The sequence below is a fragment of the Coturnix japonica genome, chromosome 26 (assembly GCF_054131305.1).
Source record: "Coturnix japonica strain WE chromosome 26, WE-NBRP24, whole genome shotgun sequence".
NCBI classification, from domain to species: domain Eukaryota; kingdom Metazoa; phylum Chordata; class Aves; order Galliformes; family Phasianidae; genus Coturnix; species Coturnix japonica.
This window is the reverse complement of record NC_140688.1, coordinates 2,008,308-2,031,261: the sequence shown is the minus strand read 5'-3', so window position 1 is coordinate 2,031,261 and position 22,954 is coordinate 2,008,308. Positions and strand designations below refer to the sequence as shown.

Here is a 22,954-nt window from a genome sequence, read left to right as displayed (position 1 = left end):
ACGAAAAGCAACAAAAGCTGCAGACCTTCTCTACCACAGCAGGCTAGGGTTCACAGCTAAATCTTAAACCAGATACACCTCCCACCACTTTAAGCAACCACCTAAAGCAAAGAAAAACACCCGAACAAACACATATCCAAAAAGTATACATAATGAACGCAAGAACCGCCTGGACTAATCAAGCAGGCCAGCAAGTTCAGTGTTCACTGCTGTTAATTAACATCAGCCAAGCACTTCATTGCTACAGCACATACTCACTGAACAACAGGACTAACAAGGAAAACAAAAGAAAAAGTTCACTTGTCTATAAACACAGACAAATCCAATCTATGAGATAGTTACCCTTGTTGTGCTCCCCTGAAACACTCTGCAAGCGTACTCCATGTTCAACTGCAGGTGGGAGAAACACAGGAGGAGATGCTTTCCTCGAACCTTCAGAACACGGCTGTATAATACAGTACATACGCGTAAGAATTTGTACAAAACAATTTTTTTAAAATAAAATCTAACAAAGGCTTTTGCATTTTAAATAAAAGGGCAAAAAAATCCTCACAATTCATCTAAACTATTCCATAATGTTGATTAAGGCTGGCAAATCACAGAGCCACACAAGAAATTAACACAGGAAATCAAGATGTTGATTGTGAACAAGAAGCTGCAGCTCTGTGTTGATTGAACATTGGCATCAAATTTGCACCTGGCATTCAAATATCAGCCTACATTGCTGGGGCACATGTCCCACAATGTTGAGTGAGTGCATCACTACGTTGCAAAAGCAAGATTTGATTTGCTTAAAGGCCAAAATGGCAAAGCTGATAGCGATTAAGCTATCTAGAAAGTCTTGTATTTTTAAGAAAGGAGTGGGGAATTAGTTTTTTTCCCAACAACAAAGGCTAGAGGGGAAGTAGCTACAGACCCTGCTCACTCTCATCTTGAGAATTATCAGACAGAAAGGATAAACACAGCCAGCACACTTGGTGTCTGCTGAACATGATTTTCAAAATCGGATTAAGTCTATCTAGAGAAGACAGAGGTTCTATACAGAAAAATCTAAATGTCTGGGTTGCTCAGTGTATTGGCATCCGTTAAACTCTGACTGGATCAGCAGAATAGATCTGAATAGTAGGAAAAAAAAAAATCCTCACAAAAATATGCCTGAGAAGTTCATAAGTTTAAAAGCAGCAATAAACTGCTGTATTAAAACTGTGCTAGAAAATCAACTCCAAAGCCTGCAGCCAGGAGGCCAACGTAAGTAGTCTGACATAACTTTGTCCCAGTACTATCTCAACAGAGAACCTACGCTACAGGTATTTCAATGACCCTCAGATACAGGACATCGAGCAGCAGCAACATGGGGTAAATAAGCCTCACCAGGGGCGGGGCTCAACGCAAAGGCAAGCTCTCACGTAGTTCTCATCTGGCTCTCCCACAGACCGGGGAGATGCACATATCACAGAAATACCTCAGAATCCCAGGGAGAATCAGACTCTTCCTTTTTCTCTGTTCCTACTGCTGGCAGAGCACCTACAAAAAAATGGACAAAGAGAGACACTGAGAATTTACTGCACTCCACTTTTATACCCCATCAGTCAAACAAAGGATCTGAAAGATGAGTAACAGTACTACAGCAAAGGACAAACCAAGAAATGAGTTACACTCAACGGTAGCTTTACACCCAGTCACATCACAGTATTCTGTTTTCTCCTCTTCATTTCTTTTCCAGCAAAAGATGCATAAGAATGGTGGCTGACATGACAATGTCCCTCGTGTTGGGACAACGTTAAGGAAGAAACTCCAGCATGCTTCAGTCTCAGCATATGGACACCCTGAGTCATCTTCCCTCTTGCCTACACCTCCATCATCTGGCACTTACTATCACATTCCACTCTACAGGACATACCACAAAAGCACGATACAAAACAACCTCACACTAAGAGGAAGCTGCCAACACACACGGCTCCTTGCTTAGTGCTATCAAGGGAGACCTCACCTGACCATGATTCATAATCCTGCAACTTCTGACCAGTACATACATAAGAAACTGACATTTAGGAATGAAACAGAAGCTCACAGCTCCAATACAGTCCAGAACACTGCAAGCATTTTAAATCTTATCACTTCAAAGTCTAGTATCTTCTGACCACCAAACTCCCATCTAGAGCAGACCACAGTCAGTTCTCTCTTCTAAGCTACTCCATTATGTAAAACAAACTCAGGATTGACTCACACAGAAACGCAAGGAAAATTTACAGGAATGAGCCAGACAGGAGCAATGGCGTCCACTCTGGAAAACCATAACTGCTGATTACAGCCTGAGTGCTGACTATTCATGCTTTTCCAAAATAAACTCTTTGCACATAAAATGCACTAAGAGAAAAGTGAATGCACCGTGAGTGCTGCTTCCACACCTTCTGAGCAGCAACTGACCAATAGCTACACGAGCTCTGAAAACATCTACAGCAACAAGATATCCTCTGGAGACGGACATACTATCTTCTGCTCTGAGACCCTGGGGTGAGTACCTAAGCACCCACCTCTCTCTGAGGTCATGCTCTCAAGCATACAAACGAGTAGCACAGGAGAGATCTCCTACATTTTACAACTGAACAAGGTGAGGCACTGGAAGAGTCTTCTCTGACTTTGAATCAGGTCAGCTCTTGGCTGAAGCCCTGAAAAACCACAGCTTTTCAATCTGATAGTACCCATTAGAAAGGGAATCAATAGTGTCACACACAAGGCACACTAGACTACCTACTTGTTTTGTGCAGATCAAGGAGAACACAGCAACAAAATTAATAAAGAAACTTGCATCATACATAATCATTAGGAACCCAGCACCACCATTTGTGACCTCTAGGAAAGAACGAAAAGCAACAAAAGCTGCAGACCTTCTCTACCACAGCAGGCTAGGGTTCACAGCTAAATCTTAAACCAGATACCACTCCCACCACTTTAAGCAACCACTTAAAGCAAAGAAAAACACCCGAACAAACACATATCCAAAAAGTATACATAATGAACGCAAGAACCGCCTGGACTAATCAAGCAGGCCAGCAAGTTCAGTGTTCACTGCTGTTAATTAACATCAGCCAAGCACTTCATTGCTACAGCACATACTCACTGAACAACAGGACTAACAAGGAAAACAAAAGAAAAAGTTCACTTGTCTATAAACACAGACAAATCCAATCTATGAGATAGTTACCCTTGTTGTGCTCCCCTGAAACACTCTGCAAGCGTACTCCATGTTCAACTGCAGGTGGGAGAAACACAGGAGGAGATGCTTTCCTCGGACCTTCAGAACACGGCTGTACAATACAGTACATACGCGTAAGAATTTGTACAAAACAATTTTTTTAAAATAAAATCTAACAAAGGCTTTTGCATTTTAAATAAAAGGGCAAAAAAATCCTCACAATTCATCTAAACTATTCCATAATGTTGATTAAGGCTGGCAAATCACAGAGCCACACAAGAAATTAACACAGGAAATCAAGATGTTGATTGTGAACAAGAAGCTGCAGCTCTGTGTTGATTGAACATTGGCATCAAATTTGCACCTGACATTCAAATATCAGCCTACATTGCTGGGGCACATGTCCCACAATGTTGAGTGAGTGCATCACTACGTTGCAAAAGCAAGATTTGATTTGCTTAAAGGCCAAAATGGCAAAGCTGATAGCGATTAAGCTATCTAGAAAGTCTTGTATTTTTAAGAAAGGAGTGGGGAATTAGTTTTTTTCCCAACAACAAAGACTAGAGGGGAAGTAGTTATTCTGTTTCACTACTGTGCTAGAAAATCAACTCAAAAGCCTGCAACCAAAGGGCCGATACAAGAAGCTTAACCTAACTTTGTCCCAGTACTATCTCCACACAGAACCTACACTACAAGTATTTCGTTGACCCTCAGATGCAGGACATAGAGCAGCAGCAATATGGGGTAAATAAGCCTCACCAGGGGCAGGGCTCAACGCAAAGGCAAGCTCTCACGTAGTTCTCATCTGGCTCTCCCACAGACCGGGGAGATGCACATTTCACAGAAAGTACCTCAGAATCCCAAGGAGAATCAGACTCTTCCTTTTTCTCTGCTCCTACTGTGGGTTGGGCTTCTACAAAAAAAAAGGAGAAATACAGACACTGAGAAATATACTGCACTACACTTTTATACCCCATCAGTCAAATAAAGGATCTGAAAGACGAGCAGTAATTCTACAGCAAAGAACAAACCAAACAGTGAGTCCCACTCAAGGGTAACTTTACATCCAGTCACATCACAGTATTCTCTTCACTCCTCTTCATCTGTTTTCCAGCAGAAGATGCCCAAGCAGGACAGCTGACATGGCTACATTCACCATGTTTGGACAATGTTCTGTGCAGCATCTGACCAATAGCTACACATGCTCCGAAGAAGTCTACTGCAACAAGCAGTGCTCTGGAGTCAGACAATGGAAATAGTATCTTCTGTTTTCACACCCTGGGGTCTATGCCAAATTACCCAACTCTCTCTGAGCTGGTCATGCTCTCAAGCCCACAAAGGTTTAGCAAAGGAGAGATCTCCTACATTCTACAACTGAACAAGTTGAGGTACTGGAAGAGTCTTCTCTGAGTTTGACTCAGGTCTGCTTTTGGCTGAAGCCCTGAAAAACCACAGCTTTTCAATCAGATAGTAGCATCGGAAAGGGAAACAATATTGTCACACAGAAGATAGATTAGATTAGCTTCTTGTTTTGTTCAGACGGCATCAAGGAGAACACAGCAACAAAATTAATAAAGAAACTTGCATCATACGTAATCATTAGGAATCCAGCACCACCATTTGTGACCGTTAGGTAAGAACGAAAAAAAACAAAAGCTGCAGACCTTCTCTACCACAGCAGGCTAGGGTTCACAGGTAACAGGAAAGTTTATCATCTTTGAGGATAATCATCATTTTACTTTATTTACTGAACATTAATACTTATAGAGGAGCAATCAGGATCATATTTAAACTCACTTCTCGCATAAGCTGTGTCTTCTGAAACTTTACGGACTTGATGTTTATTACTAGAAACAGAATGTTTCACATCCCCCAAAACTGTCGTTTGCAGCTTCCTTCTAGTATCTTCCTTCTCCTGTTCTTCTTTCCATTTAGGTGACTCCTTCTAAAACAGATTGACCAAAACAGCTGAAAAGCACAGAAATCAATATCTACTTCACCACCCATTAACAACTTGGAAAACGGTTTTCTTGGGTAAGACTTAAATGAAGCAATATGCAACATGGTTTCTAAAGGCCTACAATTTTTAGTGGGAATCTGCACAATTAAACTGCAGTGCCTCATGTTGTAAACCTCATCTCTGGCTATGCAAAACCTCTGAGAAGCACTTCCTTGTGTCAATCTAAATGCAGTTTCATTGATATTATTCAGAAAGTCTTCTTTCTGCCTACATATCTCACAATTTCACTAGTTTCCTGCCCTCAATTTCATTCAAAACTTCCTTTTGTTTCTTCATTTCCAGTCATTACCTCATGAATTCTACTAAATGGCTACAACTTCTAATGGATATTATCCATTCCCTCAGTTTTACATAACAGAAAGTGCACAGATTCCAGAAAGAATGAAGTTTCCTGTCTTTCTCCTTCCAAAACTCTCCAATCTCATAATAAAAATATTGAAAATAATGTCTGAGTTTGGCTATAAACAAGATGTTTTCAGTATCAAAATACAATGATTGAATACAGATACGTGATTGAGTATTAACAGGAAAATAGTTTACTGTCGCTTACCTGTATTACCCTTAACAAACTCTTCCAATTGAATCATCCCTGTACACTTACTTTTGTGCTTGAGGGAAATGCTGCCCATAGATTTTCCTCATATCTATTTAGGCCCAGGTTTTCACTTTCTTGTTTTAGTGTTTCATGGAATTTATTATGTACCTCTTTGCACTGCCCTTCTTCCTCTTCCACCAATTCATCTTCCTCAAGGTTGCCTGAATCTGAGACATCTTGTTTCAACAACTCTCCACATTCTCCTCTGCTCAGATTTGCACCTGTTGGTTTTTTTTGTTTGAGGCTTTTCTTCTGTGACTTAGGAATTTCAATTCTAGAACTATCACCACCACCTTAAAGCATGAGAAAGGGAAAGAGGAATATGAATCAAATGGGTTATATAAATAGCAGCAGGCATTTTACCCATTAAAAACACAGGAAAGTAGTCATCTGGGACTGTATGGAAAAGAAGCCAGGTAAGGGCAGGATGGGAGAAGGACACATCAGACACAAAGGCTTAGGAGGGGACTCAGTATGGTCATTTCCATTATCTTACTTATTTTATTCTGACATGACCATCTGTTCTGTTCTTATAACACTACTTTCCTCAATTACTACAGCCAAGTGAAAACAACAACAACAAAAACCGAAATGAAATTACTTAGTAAGTTTACTTTTGTATGTCATTGTATTATGAAGTACTTTCCAAATAACTTACCATTATTTCTGAACTTTTGGGGAACATTCATTAATGATGTCAAGTTTGGCTTCTGTGGCTTCTGCAAATAAAAACACATTTTAAAAGAATTATTTGATCTGTTTTTGTTTGCTTTTTTGTTTTAAAGCAAATCCTTTACTTACATCAAATCTTGAACAGTAAATACAACCAGGCTGTCCCCTTTTGAAAGGACTCAGATACTTGCTAGATCCTTCAACTTTAATTACACAAACATTCCTCTCCTCTTGTGTACAAGTCAGTGACTATTCAAAACTATCTGTAAATGCGTAACAATTCTAAAAAGGTATTTTAATCCATTGGTAAAATACAACTACACTCGCGATTACTTACTTGTAAGTATGCACAACTCAAGTATCAATTAAAGTTCCTGAAGCTTGAAGAATAAATTAGTTAATATAACTCCACTTAGTGAAATATCTGTAAATTTCAAAATAATGCTAGAAATTTGAATCACTTCCCCTAAAATCAATGTAAGAAAATAGAAAAAATTTTAAAGTACACATGCTTACATCTCCAGCATTACAGAGTGTGCTGAACTAACAAACTAAAGTTCCTAATCACTGCAGAATCCCAGTGCAACAGACTAAATACTCCAGACGCCATTGAAAAAACTGGTAATCCTTTGGAACATTCATAAAAACAGCAGGATAAGCACATGGAGCTTATAAAGAGAAAAGTCCAAATATTCAAAAAATGAAGATAGTCATGCAGTGTGAGATTATATACAAGCACGGAATGTCATCCCACAGAAGGAAAAAAGAAAGAAAAAATAATTATTTGAGCAACTCAAGTATCGAACACTTGAGGAACCTAGTGAGGAAGGAAAGAGAACCAGGTGATGAACAATTTCACTAGATTTTGATAAATAAATGTTCTTTTTCATTATCGTGTTCTTTTTCATTAATCATCCTATCATGTAAATTAGGGGAAACAATTGTGAAGTTTGAAAGAGAACAGGTTATTTATTAACTTATCAATTCCTAGGGTTGGCAAATCTCACTCAATGAACAACTAATACAATGTGGTAGTTTATCTTAATATCTACTCTTTTGCCTCAAACCACAAATCTACTGCATGTTCTGCCAAAGCAACAATTTTTAGGAAAAACTTACAGCAGAAGAAAGGTTGGCAGATGAGAGACTCTTCTTAAGGAGGAAAAAAAAAACCAAAAAAAAAAAACCAAAGAATTGGCTGGAAAAAGAGTTTCCTTCTATCTCATAGGAAATTGCCTTCAAATCACTTATTTTACACAACTATTTTCCCATAAAGGCACCATACCTTGGCTGTAAAATCCAGTTCTTCTTCCTCAGAATTATTCCAGGTGCCATTACTGCCCTCTTTTTCAGAACTTCAAAAACAACGAAAAGTAAGTACTGGTCCTCTCAAATAATTCCTCAAATAAGCATTTGGTATTTTTATAAGACTCACCTTGTTGAGTATCCTTCGAAAAAGTCATCCATTGCTGTTCAAATATAAATCGACATGTTGAGATTAGATTTTGCATACTAAAAATTAACCAATACAGACATTTAACATGAAAACAGCTCATAAGAGTACAGAAGCTGAAGTGGCCAATTCAATAAGAACAGCATGAAGGAAAGTATTTACAAAACAAATGCTTTTTCAAATTATACTGAAAAACAAATCAGACATATCTACAATATCTACCATTTTTTGCTGCCGTACCTTGCTATGGATTATAAATAAATATAAAGTATATTTATAAATACAAAGAAAATCAAAAAGCATACTCAGGAGCTATAGGTTATCCCTAGCTAGAAGAATCACCAGCATTTCTCTACAGTGAATCAAAAAATGATATACTTGAGACAAAAGGAGCATTAGCAGGGCATGCTATACTACACCCCCAAGTTTTTATCAGTTCAGTGAAGGTAGTAACTCACACCTAAGACTATAGGATAGGTCAGGTCAAAAGGGATCTCTGGAAGTCTCTCAACCAACTACTTAAAGCCAGCTCAGCTTTGAGGTCAGGAAAAGTTGGTCAGGGTTTTATTCAGTCTAGTCTTGAACACCTCCAAGAGAAGGTTCACAACTTCTCTATTTTGCCATCCTTATCATGGCAACACTTTTCATCTCCAGCTAGAAACCATCTTGCTTCCATTTATACCTCTTGCCATCTTCGCTTCCTGTCAAGTATCACAGGGAAGCATCTGGCTTTGTCTTCTCATCTGCATTGGACGCTGCAGTTAGGGCCCTTCAAAGCTGCCTCTTCTTCAGGCTGAGTAAGTCCACTTTCTCAGCCCTCTCTCACAGGGCAAATACTCCTTCACAAATATGATGGCTCCCTAGAGAATTAGCTTGCTATTGATCCATCGACCTCTCACGTAGAAGGAACTCAAAATTACAGCCAAGGCACAGTCAAGTGAGTGCTAAACAGGGGCTGACAATCGCTTCTCTCAGTCTCCTGGCTTTGCTACTCTTAGCACAGTGCAAGCTGCAGCCCTTAGCTGCCAGAGCACCCTGCTGCCTCATGCTCAGCTTGCCTTCTGACAGGTCTGTGTCCTTTCTCAGCAGAGCTGCTCCCCTGCCGTGCAGTCCCATCATGTTTTGTAGGAAGGGGCTTTTTCACCCCAAATGGGTCTTGGTATTTGCCCCCGATGGATTTCTTAAGATGCCTGCCAGTCTATTGCCCTGGCTCATTGAAGTCCCTCTGAATGCCAGCTCTGTGCTGAAGCATATCCAACAATCGCTCTTACTTCAGATCATTAGCAACCCTGATGAGAGCGCCCTGCAGTAAATCCTTCAGGTCACCGTTCTAATGAAAACTGCAGTCTAGGAACACAATTTTTGAAGCGCTAACACCTCTTAACAACTAAAACATAATAGAAGGACTTTCTGATTCCCAGCACAGAAGGGAAAACAGACATATCTGATCTCCACATAGAAATCATAATTCCTGAAGTTTCTGAATTGTTAAATATTATAACAAAAAGAAGGGTTACTACTAACAACCTACAAATGAGTGTACAAATTTTGCCTTTCCTAAACACAGTATGCGAGAATATTCCCTGATCTGAACACAGCTTTCTGAGATGCAGTACAGTATAAATGTTCAAAGAAATCTCATGGAGAAAAAAGCTAGAGGCTGAAACTTCCCATCTGAGGGCATCTTAAATGGTTCAAATGCTAACAATCTGATTTTTGATGTTTTCCACTACAGAAAACACAGAATATTCTTAAATGCTAATGGAATCCTGCTGTATGTAAAGCTAAATAACTAACTCAGTACTATGACTCTATCTGCTAACTTTCCACGCAGAACAGAAAATTGCTGCTGTGTGGAACAGTTAAACTCTGGACGAACGACTTCAGTTACATCTTCAATGAGTACCACTAGAAGTAAGGAAAACAGCTCATTAAATTACCTACACTTTTGCTTTCAACATATAAATACTGCCAATGATCCTGCTATCCTTTAGAAGGCGAGACAGGAATTTGATGAGATAGCTTTCAGCTAGACCAAAACCACAGCCATGATGCACTGACACAGAAATGAGATCTAGTCTCCAGGGACCCGTTTCCACTTTAACTGAAGCCTATATCACCATTTCTGAGCAAGAGGAGAACAGATTACAAAACAAACAACCCCAAAACCAACACTATCACAAGTGATAAAAGCAAATGCTGAATTCAGTAATAAGGGACTCATGCAAAACATGCAAAGAAACAAAAGCTGCCCCAAATCCACTCTAACTCATAGATCTTAAATCATCAAGATACAGATCTGCAAGATAATAAGCACCTATGATGAATAAGTATTTGTGTATCACAAGACATGTGTGGTATTTAAAATACTGCTGTGCAGAATGAATACCTTCACTCGATTCTCCTGTTCTCAGAGTCTGCTCAGGGCACCGTTGCATTTCTATATCCATTAAGGGAAAGGCATGGAAAGGACAGACAACAATGACATCAGAATAAATGCGGAATCTCACAAGTTTGGAAAATACAAAAAGCACACACACAAAGCTACAGCACTGGGAGAATGCGCTGTGACTATGACATGCATTTGTGTGCATGTCTACATCTGTGTGTCAAAAGAGAAACTGTGGAACACTACCTTGACATCAAATTCTTTCACAATAAATCTGTTACTTTTCTCTGGAGCAGAAGATTGTCCTACTTACATGGATTTTATCACATACACATGCAGTGCTGTGGAAAAACAGCTACTATCAGAAACATACACTTAAGAGAAAGTTTAAAAGAATCATAGGATGGCTTGGGTTGAAAAGAACCTCAAGATGATTTCTCATCCCTTCTGGCTTTTCTCTGTTTCCTTAAGAGGGAATACAGGAAAAGTTTTATCTGACCTCAGGAGATAAAAATCACACAGAAGTGATAATTTACTTTTGTAAAGAGTTTTACAATGCTGAGACAATTCCTCTAATCATAGAAACACTAAGGTTGGAAAAGATTATCAAGTCCAATTGCAAATGACTCAGGGAAACGCTGAACAATACACTAGTATGTGCTGCAGTGGCCAAACATACTGTCACTGCAAACATACTAGAAACAGAAATAGCACAACTACTGTTTTCCTCAAAAAGAAATTGTTACTTAAAATCTAAGAGATCGGTCATTCAATATGTTCTGGAAGCCAATCTGTACGTGATTAATAAAAGGGTTCATGTTCTGACATCCAAATAATCATGAGCAAACTTGTTGAAAAATGCTGACCTGTTCAACATTCTTCAGAATCTCCTCTTCTAATTAGAAAGTACAAAAGTAGCAGAAAGGATAAGGTCAAAATTTTAGATAGCAGAAAAATAAAACAGAAGAGCAAAAGACAATAAAAGAATTCCAAAGTGGGTATTTCTCTGGTCTCTCTCTCAACATCCCGGCTTCTCTAAAGGACACTTTTAAGACTGTTACTGTGGCATATTAAAAGGACTCTCATGATTCAGGGTGTGGATGCAATCAGAGACTGCAGAATTAATTCCAATATTGTTTCTACTACGCTACTGAACTTTCTCTCTGCTCCCTCCTACTCCTCATGCTGGTGTCATCTTTAAGAGACTGAGCACAGGGAGAATCACAGAATGGTTTGAGTTGGAACAGACCTTTAATATCATCTAAATCCAACTCCCTGCTATAGGCAGGGACACCTCCCTCTAGACCAGGTTGCTCAAAGCCCCATGCACCTTTGGCTTTGAATGCTTGCAGGGAGGGAGCATTTACAACCTCTCTGGGCAACCTGTTCCAGTGTCTCATCCCCCTCACAGTAAAGAATTTCTTCCTGATATCTAGTCTAAATGTACCCTCTACTTGGAAGAAGAAACCCTCAAATCACATATTTTAAATTAACCCAGGCCTGTTAGTCCTTACAATGGGGTACCAGAGCAACTATCTATGTGCATGGAAGGTAGCAACTGAGTGGATTTGGATAAAAAAAAGTATTTCAATGATTAAACCAACTGTATCGAGCCCCACTGAAAAACAAGCAAACAAAACTTCAAAACCAAGCTACGAAGAAACTTTTTCAACCACTCTCTAGTTCAAAGTAACTGCTCCTAAGTCAAAGGCAACATCACTTGGGTCTAAAATCTATACTTCCATCTGGGATAAGTCCAGGAAGAAAAAATATGCCATGTATTCTTTGATCATATTTCTCAGTCTTTATAATAAAAAAGTAATGACTTGTGTTTGAACAGTCTGCTGCCCATCTGACACATGATTCTCACAAAACCCTTAAAAATAAGGAACAAATAAAACCTCGTACGTTGGGGCTTGAAACGTAAACTGCAAGGCAATCTCATTCATACTAAAATAGCAACTTTCTAAGATTCATTTAGGGCAATTTGAGCTTATAAACGCTGCCTGGATTTTACAAATTCATTGAAGGAATGTATTTCTTTTATTTACAAGGCAATGAGAAAATGTAACAGTTTTTCTGGATCACAAAGTCTTTCTCAGTTGTTTTTTTTTTTTTTCTTTTTTAAATAAAAGTAATTGAAAAAAACATTATTTGATTATAAATCAAACCATGTCCAAAAAGATACGGTATATACAAACAATGTACTGTTGTTGCTTATGAAGTTATTTTTCCAAGACAATTTTTGTTACGTCTCCACAACACAAACAAAAGCAATTGTAATTGAAGGTGAGAAATTATGTCTCCCAAAAAAGGAGCTTTATGCAGGTGAAACTATTAAAATTAAAACAAAGTGACAGAAATCCAGTGGTAATCAACAAAAGATGCATCTTCTTGCAATTTATCTGCTGCTTCGCTGCTACAGAAGATAAAACTACTATTTGGGATGAAACTACAGCTTTTGCAATTGGATTTTCTGAACAACAATCTAAATGAGCATCTCTAAGAAAAATTGCACACCCATAAAACAAGGCTACTTTAACCTATTTTGTTTCTTCTCTTCCCTCCTCCCCCTTGCTAAAGGGACAATTTAAATAAATGGGCAACTTGATGTGCTGAAAGTGACAACTGTATGAGCAGATGGATGTAGTGCACACAAATCACAACTGTCCCCACAGCCTGTGGAGATGCAGTGTAAACTAGCAGCAAGCAAACACATTCATAACACTTCTTATTACAGTCCACCTGATGCTTCCACTGAAGTCCACACTGAGCACGGTGAATTTAAAAGATGCAAACCAACCTAAGGAAGGGGCCACCACGATTCTGCCCATTAGCTCTACCACAGTTAAGTATCCTACCTCCTCTGCTCGAAGCAGCTGCACCCAACGTAAAGCCAGCAGCTCTTGCCTGGTGAGGAGTCACTGGCACAGGGATGCCTCCTTTAGCACCTGCAGAAGCTTCCCCTGCGTTCTCATGGTCTGCATATTCTGCCAGTGTTTTACTAAGACTACGGAGAGCAAAAAAGGAAATGCATTTGGGAAAAATAATCCCATAGCTACATAAACACTTAATGGGATAATAAGAGCCTTATACTATCCATCCTAAACATAACCATAGCCAAAACAATTTTCATATTCAGTAAGTGTAACATACTCTACTTTTTGCAAACCGTAACATACTCAAATATAATGGACACATCTATTTTATAGATGCACATCCAGATCTATGAAGTTATTTACTTCTGCTCGGTACCCTCTGCAGTCCAGTTTTTACAAATACAACCACTCTTATGAATGAACACCCATGGGTAAAATACTTATGTGTAGGAGGAGTTAAACTGCTTAGTAATTTAACAAAAGAAATAACAGCTAGATCTCCTCTGAAACAAAACAGGTGGTTCCTGGTCAGTGGAACAGAAGACAGTAATAACAAGGGTTCTGTTTTGAGAAGAATTTACAAACATTTCAGTTTTTCAAGTTGAACTTCTGCGTCTGTGGGCTACAGACACATTTTAATAGTGTATAGCAGGCAGACATCAGCTTAGAAACAAACACTTGAAATCTTACAGAGAATTTTGAGCAGAAGCCCTTTTCTCAACTTTCAAATTAACACCAGACACATGAACAGTATATGTGAGAAGATGTCAATGAACACATCTTCAAAATAGCACCGTTAAACTTGGTGCTGTTACCAAAAAGGTTCAAACTCAACACTGATAACTAAAAACCTAGCAATAAATTTAAAAGTTTATCTAGCATTTCCATGAAGAATAGCATAGTCCTCAGCTGTCCATCCATTAACGTCTTTATGGAAAATTTCAGCACCATAGCGAAGAAGTATTTCTACCAACTTAAGCTCCCCACTGGCTGCTGCAGTCATAAGTGGGGTTCTACAGCATCCAAAATACAAGACAAACCATACAATTTAGTCAGACATTGTAATTATTTTAATTCCCATTTGCTCAATCTCAAAGAAAATCACTTTATGAACAGAAAAAAAAGCTTCCATATTAACAACACTTGCATACAAACTTGGCATCAATTTGAAAAACTCTCTCTGGCATAACAGCAATGTTGCTGGCACAATAGCAATTTTCCTGCCACAGCGGCTACCAGAAACAATGTTTTCTTGCAGTTCTCAATGCAGAAAACATGCAATAATGCATGCCACCTGCCAAGCTGAGACCTGCTTTCGCCAGTCACTCAACGAGCTCTTTCTCTGTGTCTTTCTACTTCAATGCTCATTCCCATCCCTCCCATCAGTCCAACCTGAAGACAACTAAGGTGACCTGCAGAGTTTAGACCATCTCCTCACCTTTCACACGGATCTCGAGTGTGAACATCAGCTCCTTTTTTAAGAAGGAGCTCTACCATTTCTTTGTGATTTTCAGAGATAGCAAGAGTAAGAGGAGTACATCCGTCCTGAAAGAACAGAAATAATTCAAGTTAAAAATCAAAAGAAACAAACAAAAAATCTACAATAAAAATATCAATGCAACTTTTTGAACTTCTCTATTGAATCTCGAAATGTACCTTATTCTGAGCATTGATACGGGCACTGTGCTCAATTAACATCCCTGCTAGAAATGTGTTAGGAGTTACAGCAGCCAAGTGAAGGGCAGTGTTGCCACCAGCATCTGCCAGGTTCGGATCAGCACCATGCTCTAGCAGGATCACTGCACATCTTTCTTTCTGGCATTGTACTGCCTGGAAACAACACACACACACACACAAAAAAAAAAAAAGGTAAAATTTCCAGCAGTCATATTTCACTGTGTCACTACTACTACAACTTCCCATTCCTGGAATATAAAAGCATCTGCCAAGATTAGCTAGCACATGCCAAAGCCACACTGATTACAGCATGCATGCTTCTACACAGACTTACTTAAAGAATCTGGAAAGACATCATTTAATACATAATCAATAATTCCTACTTGCAGCAACATAGTATGTTCTACTTACCTTCATCAGTGGAGATCTGTTATCACTGTCAAAAAGATTTAGCTTACACTTGTTTTCTACTAGAAACGTAACGACATCCTCACGTCCATTTGCACAAGCAAGATGCAGTGGTGTCCTAAAAGTGAAACGTGTAAATTGAAACAGACAGCTAAATAAATATTTTCACTCTGTGGTACATGAACAGGGCAAATTGCATTTCTTTATCCCAATTACCTCCCAAAATAAACAAAATAAAATAAAAACAAGCTTATTCCATTACCAGCGTGCACCAAACCATGTCGCTTAGTACAACATCTACATGTTTCTTGAACACCTCCAGGGACGGTGACTTTACCACCAACCTGGGCAGCCCATTCCAGTGCACAACCACTCTCTGGAGAGGCTTATCCTAGCATCCAACGTGAACCTCCCCTGGTGCAAGCTGAGGCTGTTCCCTCTTGTCCTAACAGCTCCCATCACAGGCAGGCTGATGAGTACCCTCCATAAGACCAGCTTCCTCCAAGGCAGAGAAGATGAGGACGAAATAACAGGCAGAACGTCAAATAACTCATCATGCCTTGTCACAGACATGGAACAACTCGAGGGTGACTGTCCCCACTGAGAAATTCCCAAATAAGTATACAAGATCCTTCACCTCCGAATAGAAGCCTGACAATATTGATCTGAGCACTGTATTTATTATTTACTTAGCACAGTGTACCGCAAAGAGCTCGAATGAGTAATTTAACTGTAACAAACACAACTTTGTGCAGGAGCCCCTCCTCACCCAAAAGCAGCCGTTACCAAGCACTGGGGAATATGACAACCTAAAGGAACCACCATCAGCTTCGCAAGCAAGAAAGCCTTCATGAAGCCAGCAGCCTTATCGCTGCCCTTTCTCACCAGCCCCCAACAGAGCTCTCAGCTCGGAGGAATGCCGAGCAGCCCTACGAGGGATCCAGGCCGGGAGGGCACATCGGAGCGGCCTCTACCGGCCGTCCCAGCCACGCGCGGCCCCCGTTAACAGCAGCCCTCTGTGCCCAGGTCATGCAGCGGGGATCCCGGCCCGGCCCGCCGCCCTTACCGCTGCGCGTTGTCGCGCTCGTCGATGTCGTGCTTCTTCAGTCCTTGCTGCACCAGGGCCAGGTCTCCGGCGGCGGCCCCCCGGTGCAGCTTGGTCAGCTCCTTCCGGCGGATCTCGTACGCACCGGCGGAGCACGCCGAGGCGGCGCTGCCGGGCGGCGGATCCCGTTTTTTCTTCTTTACGAAGCTGAGTATCTTCTTCATGTCGTCTTAAAACTCTGCCGGGCCGAGCCCCGAGCAGGACGCGGAAACACGGCGCACGCTCAGGGAAGCCGCGGCCCAACCCACAGGCTGCAGGGCAGCCTCAGGCTCCCAGCCGGAGCCGGGAGCCCCACGTATGCGTTATACGTGCGATATTAAGCGATACTAAGCGATATGAAGCGATAGTAAGCGATATCAAGAGGATACACACCCGCGGAGAGCAGGAGTGTGCGCGTCTGTAGGCTCGGCTGCCTCAGAAAGCGGTTGGCAACGGTGTGTCCTGGGGCCGTTGCCTTTGGAATAGTCACGGGGATAACCGTCTGCAGGGTTATTTCTTGCCCTACTTGTGGGTATTATTTAATAGGGATCTCAAAGCACGCGTTTTTAACCTGTTACTAAACCAGTTGTCAGCTTTCTGTCTTCAGTTTTCCCATCTTCCCCTCCCCCCCTCCACCTTTGTTCATACTGTTTATTAAATCTTTAATATGGGTGATTTTGAATAATATTTTTAATTCATTCCTGTTAAAAACAAATAGTTCCATTTAATTTTTATTTTTCTTCAGAAATTGGTATTTCCTGTCACGGTTCCTCATATTCTCAGTGTGTTCTCTTTGATAATCTGGAGCTTTCTCTAAGAACCATTGAGCAATTGCTATTCCTGTTGCTGTCTGCATGAGGTGATTCCTCTTCTCTTACCCAGTACTAGATCCACGTAGCACAGTAAGATTTTCAAGTAAAGGCTTAAGTGTGGCTTAAGTGTTGCGTAAGCATTGGCATTTGGGTTAGTCTGCTAAAGACTCACCTTTCCTTTGACATAACAATACGGCTGGATAATTTAGCTCACAATCCTTGCAGCTCTGAGGTACAAAATGGCAGTCTGAAGCTCTCTTTTTGCAGTCTTTATTTTTCCCCTATTAAATCACTGTGTGTATTTTGCTTATTGAAGAGTAACAATGGCAGTAAAGGCTTGTGTGCTGCGTGTTGTCTGGTCATAGAATCTTTTAATCATAGAATGGAATGGCCTGGATTGAAAAGGCCCACAATGACCATCTAGTTTCAACCCCCCTGGATATAGCCACATCCAGCCTGGCCTTGAATGTCTCCAGGGATGGGGCATCCTCAACCCCCTTGGGCAACCTGTTTCAGTGAGTTACCACCCTCTGTGTGAAAAACTTCCTCCTAATATCTAACCTAAACCTCCCCTGCCTTAGTTTCAAACCATTCCCCTTGTCCTATCAGTATCCACAGGTGATTTACTACACCTGATTTGCAGCTGATGTGTTTACAAGCTGGGAAATCTGGCTGGGCAGATAGCATGTTTCTGCATTGCTTGCTCCAGGGCTTTGAAGAGAACTGGGCAGTTGCAGGTAGAGACTATAGCAGCTCCAGCTCTGTCTAGGTTGGAGAGCTGGAGCTGAGGTGGTGCTTTTGATGTTACACTCTTGCTTCCCTATGCAGCCAATGTGTATGCTTAAATACAGTTTTGCTTGTTCCTGGTCCAGTCTGAAGCTCTCACACTGTATCTCATGCACATGGTCTGTTAATCCTCAGCTGGATTAACAGCTAGTTTCTATTGATAATGCTGAAAGAATTCCTTTTGGCTTACTCTAAATGAAAAAGATGCAGCTATGCTTCCCATTTTAACAATGAAAATTAAGAATAGGTTTCAAGATTGAAAAAAAAAATATATCATTTATTTGCTTTCTTTATGACTCCATTTTCAGTTGACATAAATACATGACTTGCAGATTTTCAAATGGAATATATGGAGTTGCAACTAAAAGTTTGATCATGTCTCTCTACCAGACCTCTACAAGTCTCATTTTACCAGAGAGAAATATCCTCCTTCTTGCTTGTGTCACCGCTTCTGGCAGTAAATACATTTGTGAGTGACTGTTTTTCAAGGCTGAAGCACAGGAAGAGTAAAATTTCATCAAAACTGTGATCAAAACCTGGAGTTCTCACTGAGAATGGCAATCACTGCCATTAAAGCAGCCTCATGTGGTTGTTTCACAGAAACAAGATCACATATCCCACTAGTTTTGTGGGTTTTTTGGTCTCTTTTTTACATGCTTTAATAATAAAGACTAAAAATTAAGTTTTGTTATTTTGTATATGCAGTGTTTCTTCCTGAAGTTCACACCTTATTGCCACTCTTGCCAGTATCAGTACAGCACAGGGCCTGCAGTCACCTCCCTACCTCCCCAGACCAAATCCATGAATCATTTGCTTCTCATAGGCCTCAGATGAAAATACTATTTTATAACAACTCTAACCACGTTAAGGACAGTGAGACACTTTAATGCAGTGCTGTGCAGTTCTACAAACTTGGCAAATACCTCTAATGCAGGAGGAATGTCTAACGTGCAGCCTGAGGTCTTCGATACCACAACTAAAGCAGATCTAAACCTGAAAATACTTACACCAGCATGTTAGTGTAAACCCTTACCTTCTCTAGTGTTAACTACGGCTTGCCATAGCATCGTGGCAAGTCTCAAAACCACAAACGTGGGGAAATAACGAATGGCAGGATTTTCAGAGTAGCCTATGGTCAGCACAGCTTGGGAATTCAGCTCTCCTAGGCCCTCCAGGAAAATGTCATCATGCATTTTCCTCACAGAATTACTTAACTAGTCTCAGGAGCTTGCAAAACCCACAGAGGTTTTTAACTAGCTTACTGAAGCAAAGGCTTGAAGGTTGTCCTGAGGGGCTTCATTCGTTTTGCTTTGTTGCTGAGCTGTGGTTTCCAGTCTGTCACTTCCAGCCTTGAGCCTGAAAGAGAGACAGGCCTTGCTGTGGACATTCACAAGAGCACAACTTCTGAAAGAGCAGTCTTTATGGAGGGAAACTGACAACTTCTACTTTCAAAAACTCACGTTACTTCATTGCATTCCCTTCTATTAGAATTCAAAAAATAGCTTTTTGAAAGGAACATGCACACAATTCTCCCAGCATGGAAAAAGCAACTTCTTGATTGGCAGCCCTCCTAATTACAGGTTAGTAAAACAAGGCAACCAACTTTCATATCACTGAATCTACCCTGCTGAAACGATGCTCAGTGTGCTACAGCAACCTGAGCTCATGCCCCCACTGTAACCTTAAGCTGCTGATAGGAGCAGACACGGAATGCAGCAGCCCCATTCCTTCCCAGTCACTGTCATAGCTGAGTGCACGCTGAAGCATCCTGAGCTACAGAAATGTCCCAGAGAAGGAATCAGCTCTCCACTCTGGGTTGTTACAGCAAAGACCTGAGCACCACTCTCTGGGAACTACGTGGAAACTTAGGACGGACATGGAGAAACCTCAGAGTCCAGAGCTTTGATGTGAGTATATGGCTTGTGTTGTCGTGTAATTTGGTGCCTGTTTACATTAAACATCCCCAATATGGCTGCAGTCTTTCATGTGGCACAAGCTTAGCAAAAGGGCCAATTCACAGTTGGGCATTGAAGGCAGGAGCTTGGGCTCCTCCTAGAATCAGGGATGGGGAGAATTCAGAAATACCCATTGCTCATCCACTGTTAGGTTCATGTCAGCTTCAGTGCAGAAACCTGCAGGGGGAGCAAAGTGTTTCTGTGTATCCACTAGAAGGCTGTTTCTAACACACTGCTTTGCCCATCCAGCTTGTGAAAAGCACCCAGGCCTGCTAGCAGCATTATGTACCTTGAACAGCTGGCCTAGAGCTTAAGTATTTCAAGGTCTCATTGTTCAGAAGCATAAGGCAGAGGCAGCAGCAGAGGGAGGTGGGTCCAGAGGTGACAAGCCTAGAAGTAAGCAAGCCAAGAAGTAAGCAAGCCAACAGGGGTCCCTGCACATCCTTCAGAGAAAGTACCTCAGAGTACTGGGGAGATTCAGTCTTCCTCTTGCTCTGCTCCTGCTGCGGGCAGGGCACCTATGAAGAATGGACAAAGTGAGACACATTCAGTCTCTTGCAGTGAGTTTTCCTAAGTCTGTTAAGCCCTGTCATCAAAGCTTTGCCATGCTCTCTGTGGGGAAGTGCAGCTGCAAGCTTTGTTAAAAATTGGTGTTATCTAGCTTTACAACGTGAGTTTTCCAGTTATCATGTTCTGTGTTTTTTTTCAAGATTGTAATAGGGCCCTCTGTCAAAAGAAGCCCAACTCTATGCAGAGAGATGTGCATAATCAGGCAGAGCTTTCTAAAGAACAGCACCTGTTGCAGAACGGCGGGAGAAAAGCAAACGATCACACCTGTCATTGACATATGATCAGCTAATCTCGTTTATTCCTTGGCTGCGTGTACATTTATAATACGGATAATTAGCTCATACATATTGCAAAAGTGGAGCTCATCATTGGTTCCCAATTACATACCATCCCCAAGTATCTTTGCAGCTTCTTGTTATCATCCTGAAAGCTACTCCCTTGCTGAGTTCACAAAACCATGGCTAGTTTCTCACCATCCCAGGGCATCCTGTTGTTCTCACTGTCCTTGCAGGTGTTGTGGCTGCTTGATTAACTGCACCGTGTTTACGACCCTTCTCAGCTAACTAGCTGTAAAAAACACTCTCTACATTTCCCCCGTTTTCTTTTAGGCTGAAAAGGCTCAGTTTACCGACCGACTAACCATATTTAACAAGCAATTCAGTTCATTTGTTCAATTAGTTCTCATGTAGTTTTATCCTGCTCCGTAGCTGCTGCTCTGTGAACTCCTTATCTTGATCCATGGCTGCTGCTCCATAAAATTCTTCTTGTATTACAACAATTTCAAGATACCGCCTATAGAATAACAACACTACTTATATTAATAACATAACTATGATAACTCAATCAAGGCCTTGATTGACAATACTCTAAAAGTGAAAAAAGAGACAAGTCAAATACAACATAACAACATTACTGTTAAACCCACTAAAAAGAACAAATATGTCTGTACTGCAACCTAAGTTTCTGCAACCTGAAAATAAATCTGTGAGGGTCCCATTGTGTTAATCTGTACCTGATTTGGAAAAGTCTTCAATTTTCATATACTCTGATACATTGATTTTTTAATGACCACTAAAATTTGTGCAATAAATGCTTTTAAGATGCTCATAACCATGCTCTACTGACTGAGTTATCCGGGCTAATAATTGATTAATGGTCGCGCAATTTAATGGAATAGCATATCAAATAGAACCAATTTTAGAGGACAAATGTACTAGAGTATCACTAGGGGCATTATTACTTACTGACCCTTGAGAAACAGCAAGCCATGTTGGTGTTGGATGTAACAGGTAGTGCCAGCAGGGCGTCCCCTGCTTCAAGGTGCACATTTCCTCTCTCACCCATCACAGATTCTCTCCTGCATTCAGGGTCTGAAGGATTTCTTCCAGTTGTACACCATATCTGCGTGGCCAGTACGTGATACAGGGCCCAAGTGGAACACCTGCTTGGAAAACAGAATAAACTATCAAATTTAGTTCTATTAGCGTGCACTTTTGTCTAAAATGATCACAGAGGCTGCCTGCAGTGAGTGGGGAAAAAGGCATCATTAGTCTCAGGCAATGTGATGGGGTTACTTCCTGCTAGCAAACATTTCCAGGCTGATTAAGAGAGGTGCTGGGAAGATATCCAGGGCCTACTGACGCGAGAACAAAGAGGGACAGCAAACTTGCATTTCAGTTGCCTTTGCCCGCCTGCCTAGGAAAAGAGCCCTCAGCCTTCAGTACTGCTGCACTTGCAGGTGGGGGGGAGTGAGGGTCACGAAGCACTGGAACAGGCTGCCCAGGGAGGTGGTGGAGTCTCCTTCTCTGGAGATATTCAAGACCCGCCTGGACGCCGAGCTGTGTGATGTGGTATATGGAGCCTGCTTTGGCAGGGGGGTTGGACTCGACGATCTCTAGAGGTCCCTTCTAGCCCCTACAATTCTGTGATTCTGTGATTCCGGGAGGGACGTGAAGCCGACCACTTCATGGCCCTGCAATTGCCAGCCCGAGCCAGGCACTGTATTGAGCAGCTACTGAAAGAGGCAGCAACACTTATCAAATGTTTGTTTCGCTTTTATTTACAACAAAGAGAAGCTAAATGCATCCAAAATACATTTCAATATGAAATCAAAAAGGCGGGATACTGGTAATGATTAAAGACACAGCTTCCTTAGTTCCCCTCTGGAGTCCACGAAAGGGAAAGCATGGCCAGGCCTGAAAACCAGACCACGCAGTGTGTGTCCTTTGGTGCACCTGTGAGGACGCAATCCAGGCGATTCTGCTGTCCTTTGTGCCTTTCTGCTCAAGCCCTTATCGTTTCTTTTTGCTTTCCTTCTTGGCTTTCTTGCTCAGCTGAGCAGCACTTGCCTTGGGTTTCTTCACTGTCTCCCAAGTCTGATACTCAAAACCCTCCGAGTCCTGCAAGAATCAATTGGGAAACAGTCAGGGAGCTTTAACCATAGCCAAAACAATTTTCA

The 22,954-nt window shown here is 41.1% G+C and overlaps 2 protein-coding genes across 2 annotated transcripts; both read right to left on the bottom strand.

Annotated features, from left to right (window-relative positions):
- Positions 1-3,208: 3,208 nt before the first annotated feature.
- Positions 3,209-16,989, bottom strand: LOC146756570 (uncharacterized). The gene is made up of 12 exons (XM_085524012.1): positions 16,356-16,989; positions 15,293-15,407; positions 14,861-15,034; positions 14,643-14,749; positions 13,187-13,335; positions 10,326-10,376; positions 7,919-7,952; positions 7,769-7,838; positions 6,470-6,530; positions 5,920-6,104; positions 4,994-5,141; positions 3,209-4,109 (listed from the first exon to the last, which is right to left on the bottom strand). Exons 1-12 carry the CDS (start codon positions 16,556-16,558, stop codon positions 3,952-3,954), a joined length of 1,455 nt encoding a protein of 484 aa, XP_085380138.1. The 5' UTR covers positions 16,559-16,989; the 3' UTR covers positions 3,209-3,951.
- A 1,238-nt stretch (positions 16,990-18,227) lies between these two features.
- LOC146756569 (uncharacterized) lies at positions 18,228-22,236 on the bottom strand. Its single transcript, XM_085524145.1, has 4 exons — positions 21,745-22,236; positions 20,385-20,444; positions 20,216-20,316; positions 18,228-19,327 (listed from the first exon to the last, which is right to left on the bottom strand). Exons 1-4 carry the CDS (start codon positions 21,822-21,824, stop codon positions 19,230-19,232), a joined length of 339 nt encoding a protein of 112 aa, XP_085380271.1. The 5' UTR covers positions 21,825-22,236; the 3' UTR covers positions 18,228-19,229.
- Positions 22,237-22,954: the final 718 nt, after the last annotated feature.

Excerpts from the sequence above, each read along its gene's own strand:
- LOC146756570 (XM_085524012.1), bottom strand. The coding sequence starts at position 16,558 with ATGAAGAAGATACTCAGCTTCGTAAAGAAGAAAAAACGGGATCCGCCG. Across the intron at positions 14,750-14,860 it reads GTATCAATGCTCAGAATAAG|GACGGATGTACTCCTCTTAC; the intron begins GTACATTTCGAG and ends CTGTTCTTTCAG. Across the intron at positions 6,105-6,469 it reads CCAAAAGTTCAGAAATAATG|GTGGTGGTGATAGTTCTAGA; the intron begins GTAAGTTATTTG and ends TCATGCTTTAAG.
- LOC146756569 (XM_085524145.1), bottom strand. The coding sequence starts at position 21,824 with ATGTGCACCTTGAAGCAGGGGACGCCCTGCTGGCACTACCTGTTACAT. Across the intron at positions 20,317-20,384 it reads AATCTCCCCAGTACTCTGAG|GCTTGTCACCTCTGGACCCA; the intron begins GTACTTTCTCTG and ends GCTTACTTCTAG. Across the intron at positions 19,328-20,215 it reads CTCTAGGCCAGCTGTTCAAG|GCTCAAGGCTGGAAGTGACA; the intron begins GTACATAATGCT and ends TCTCTCTTTCAG.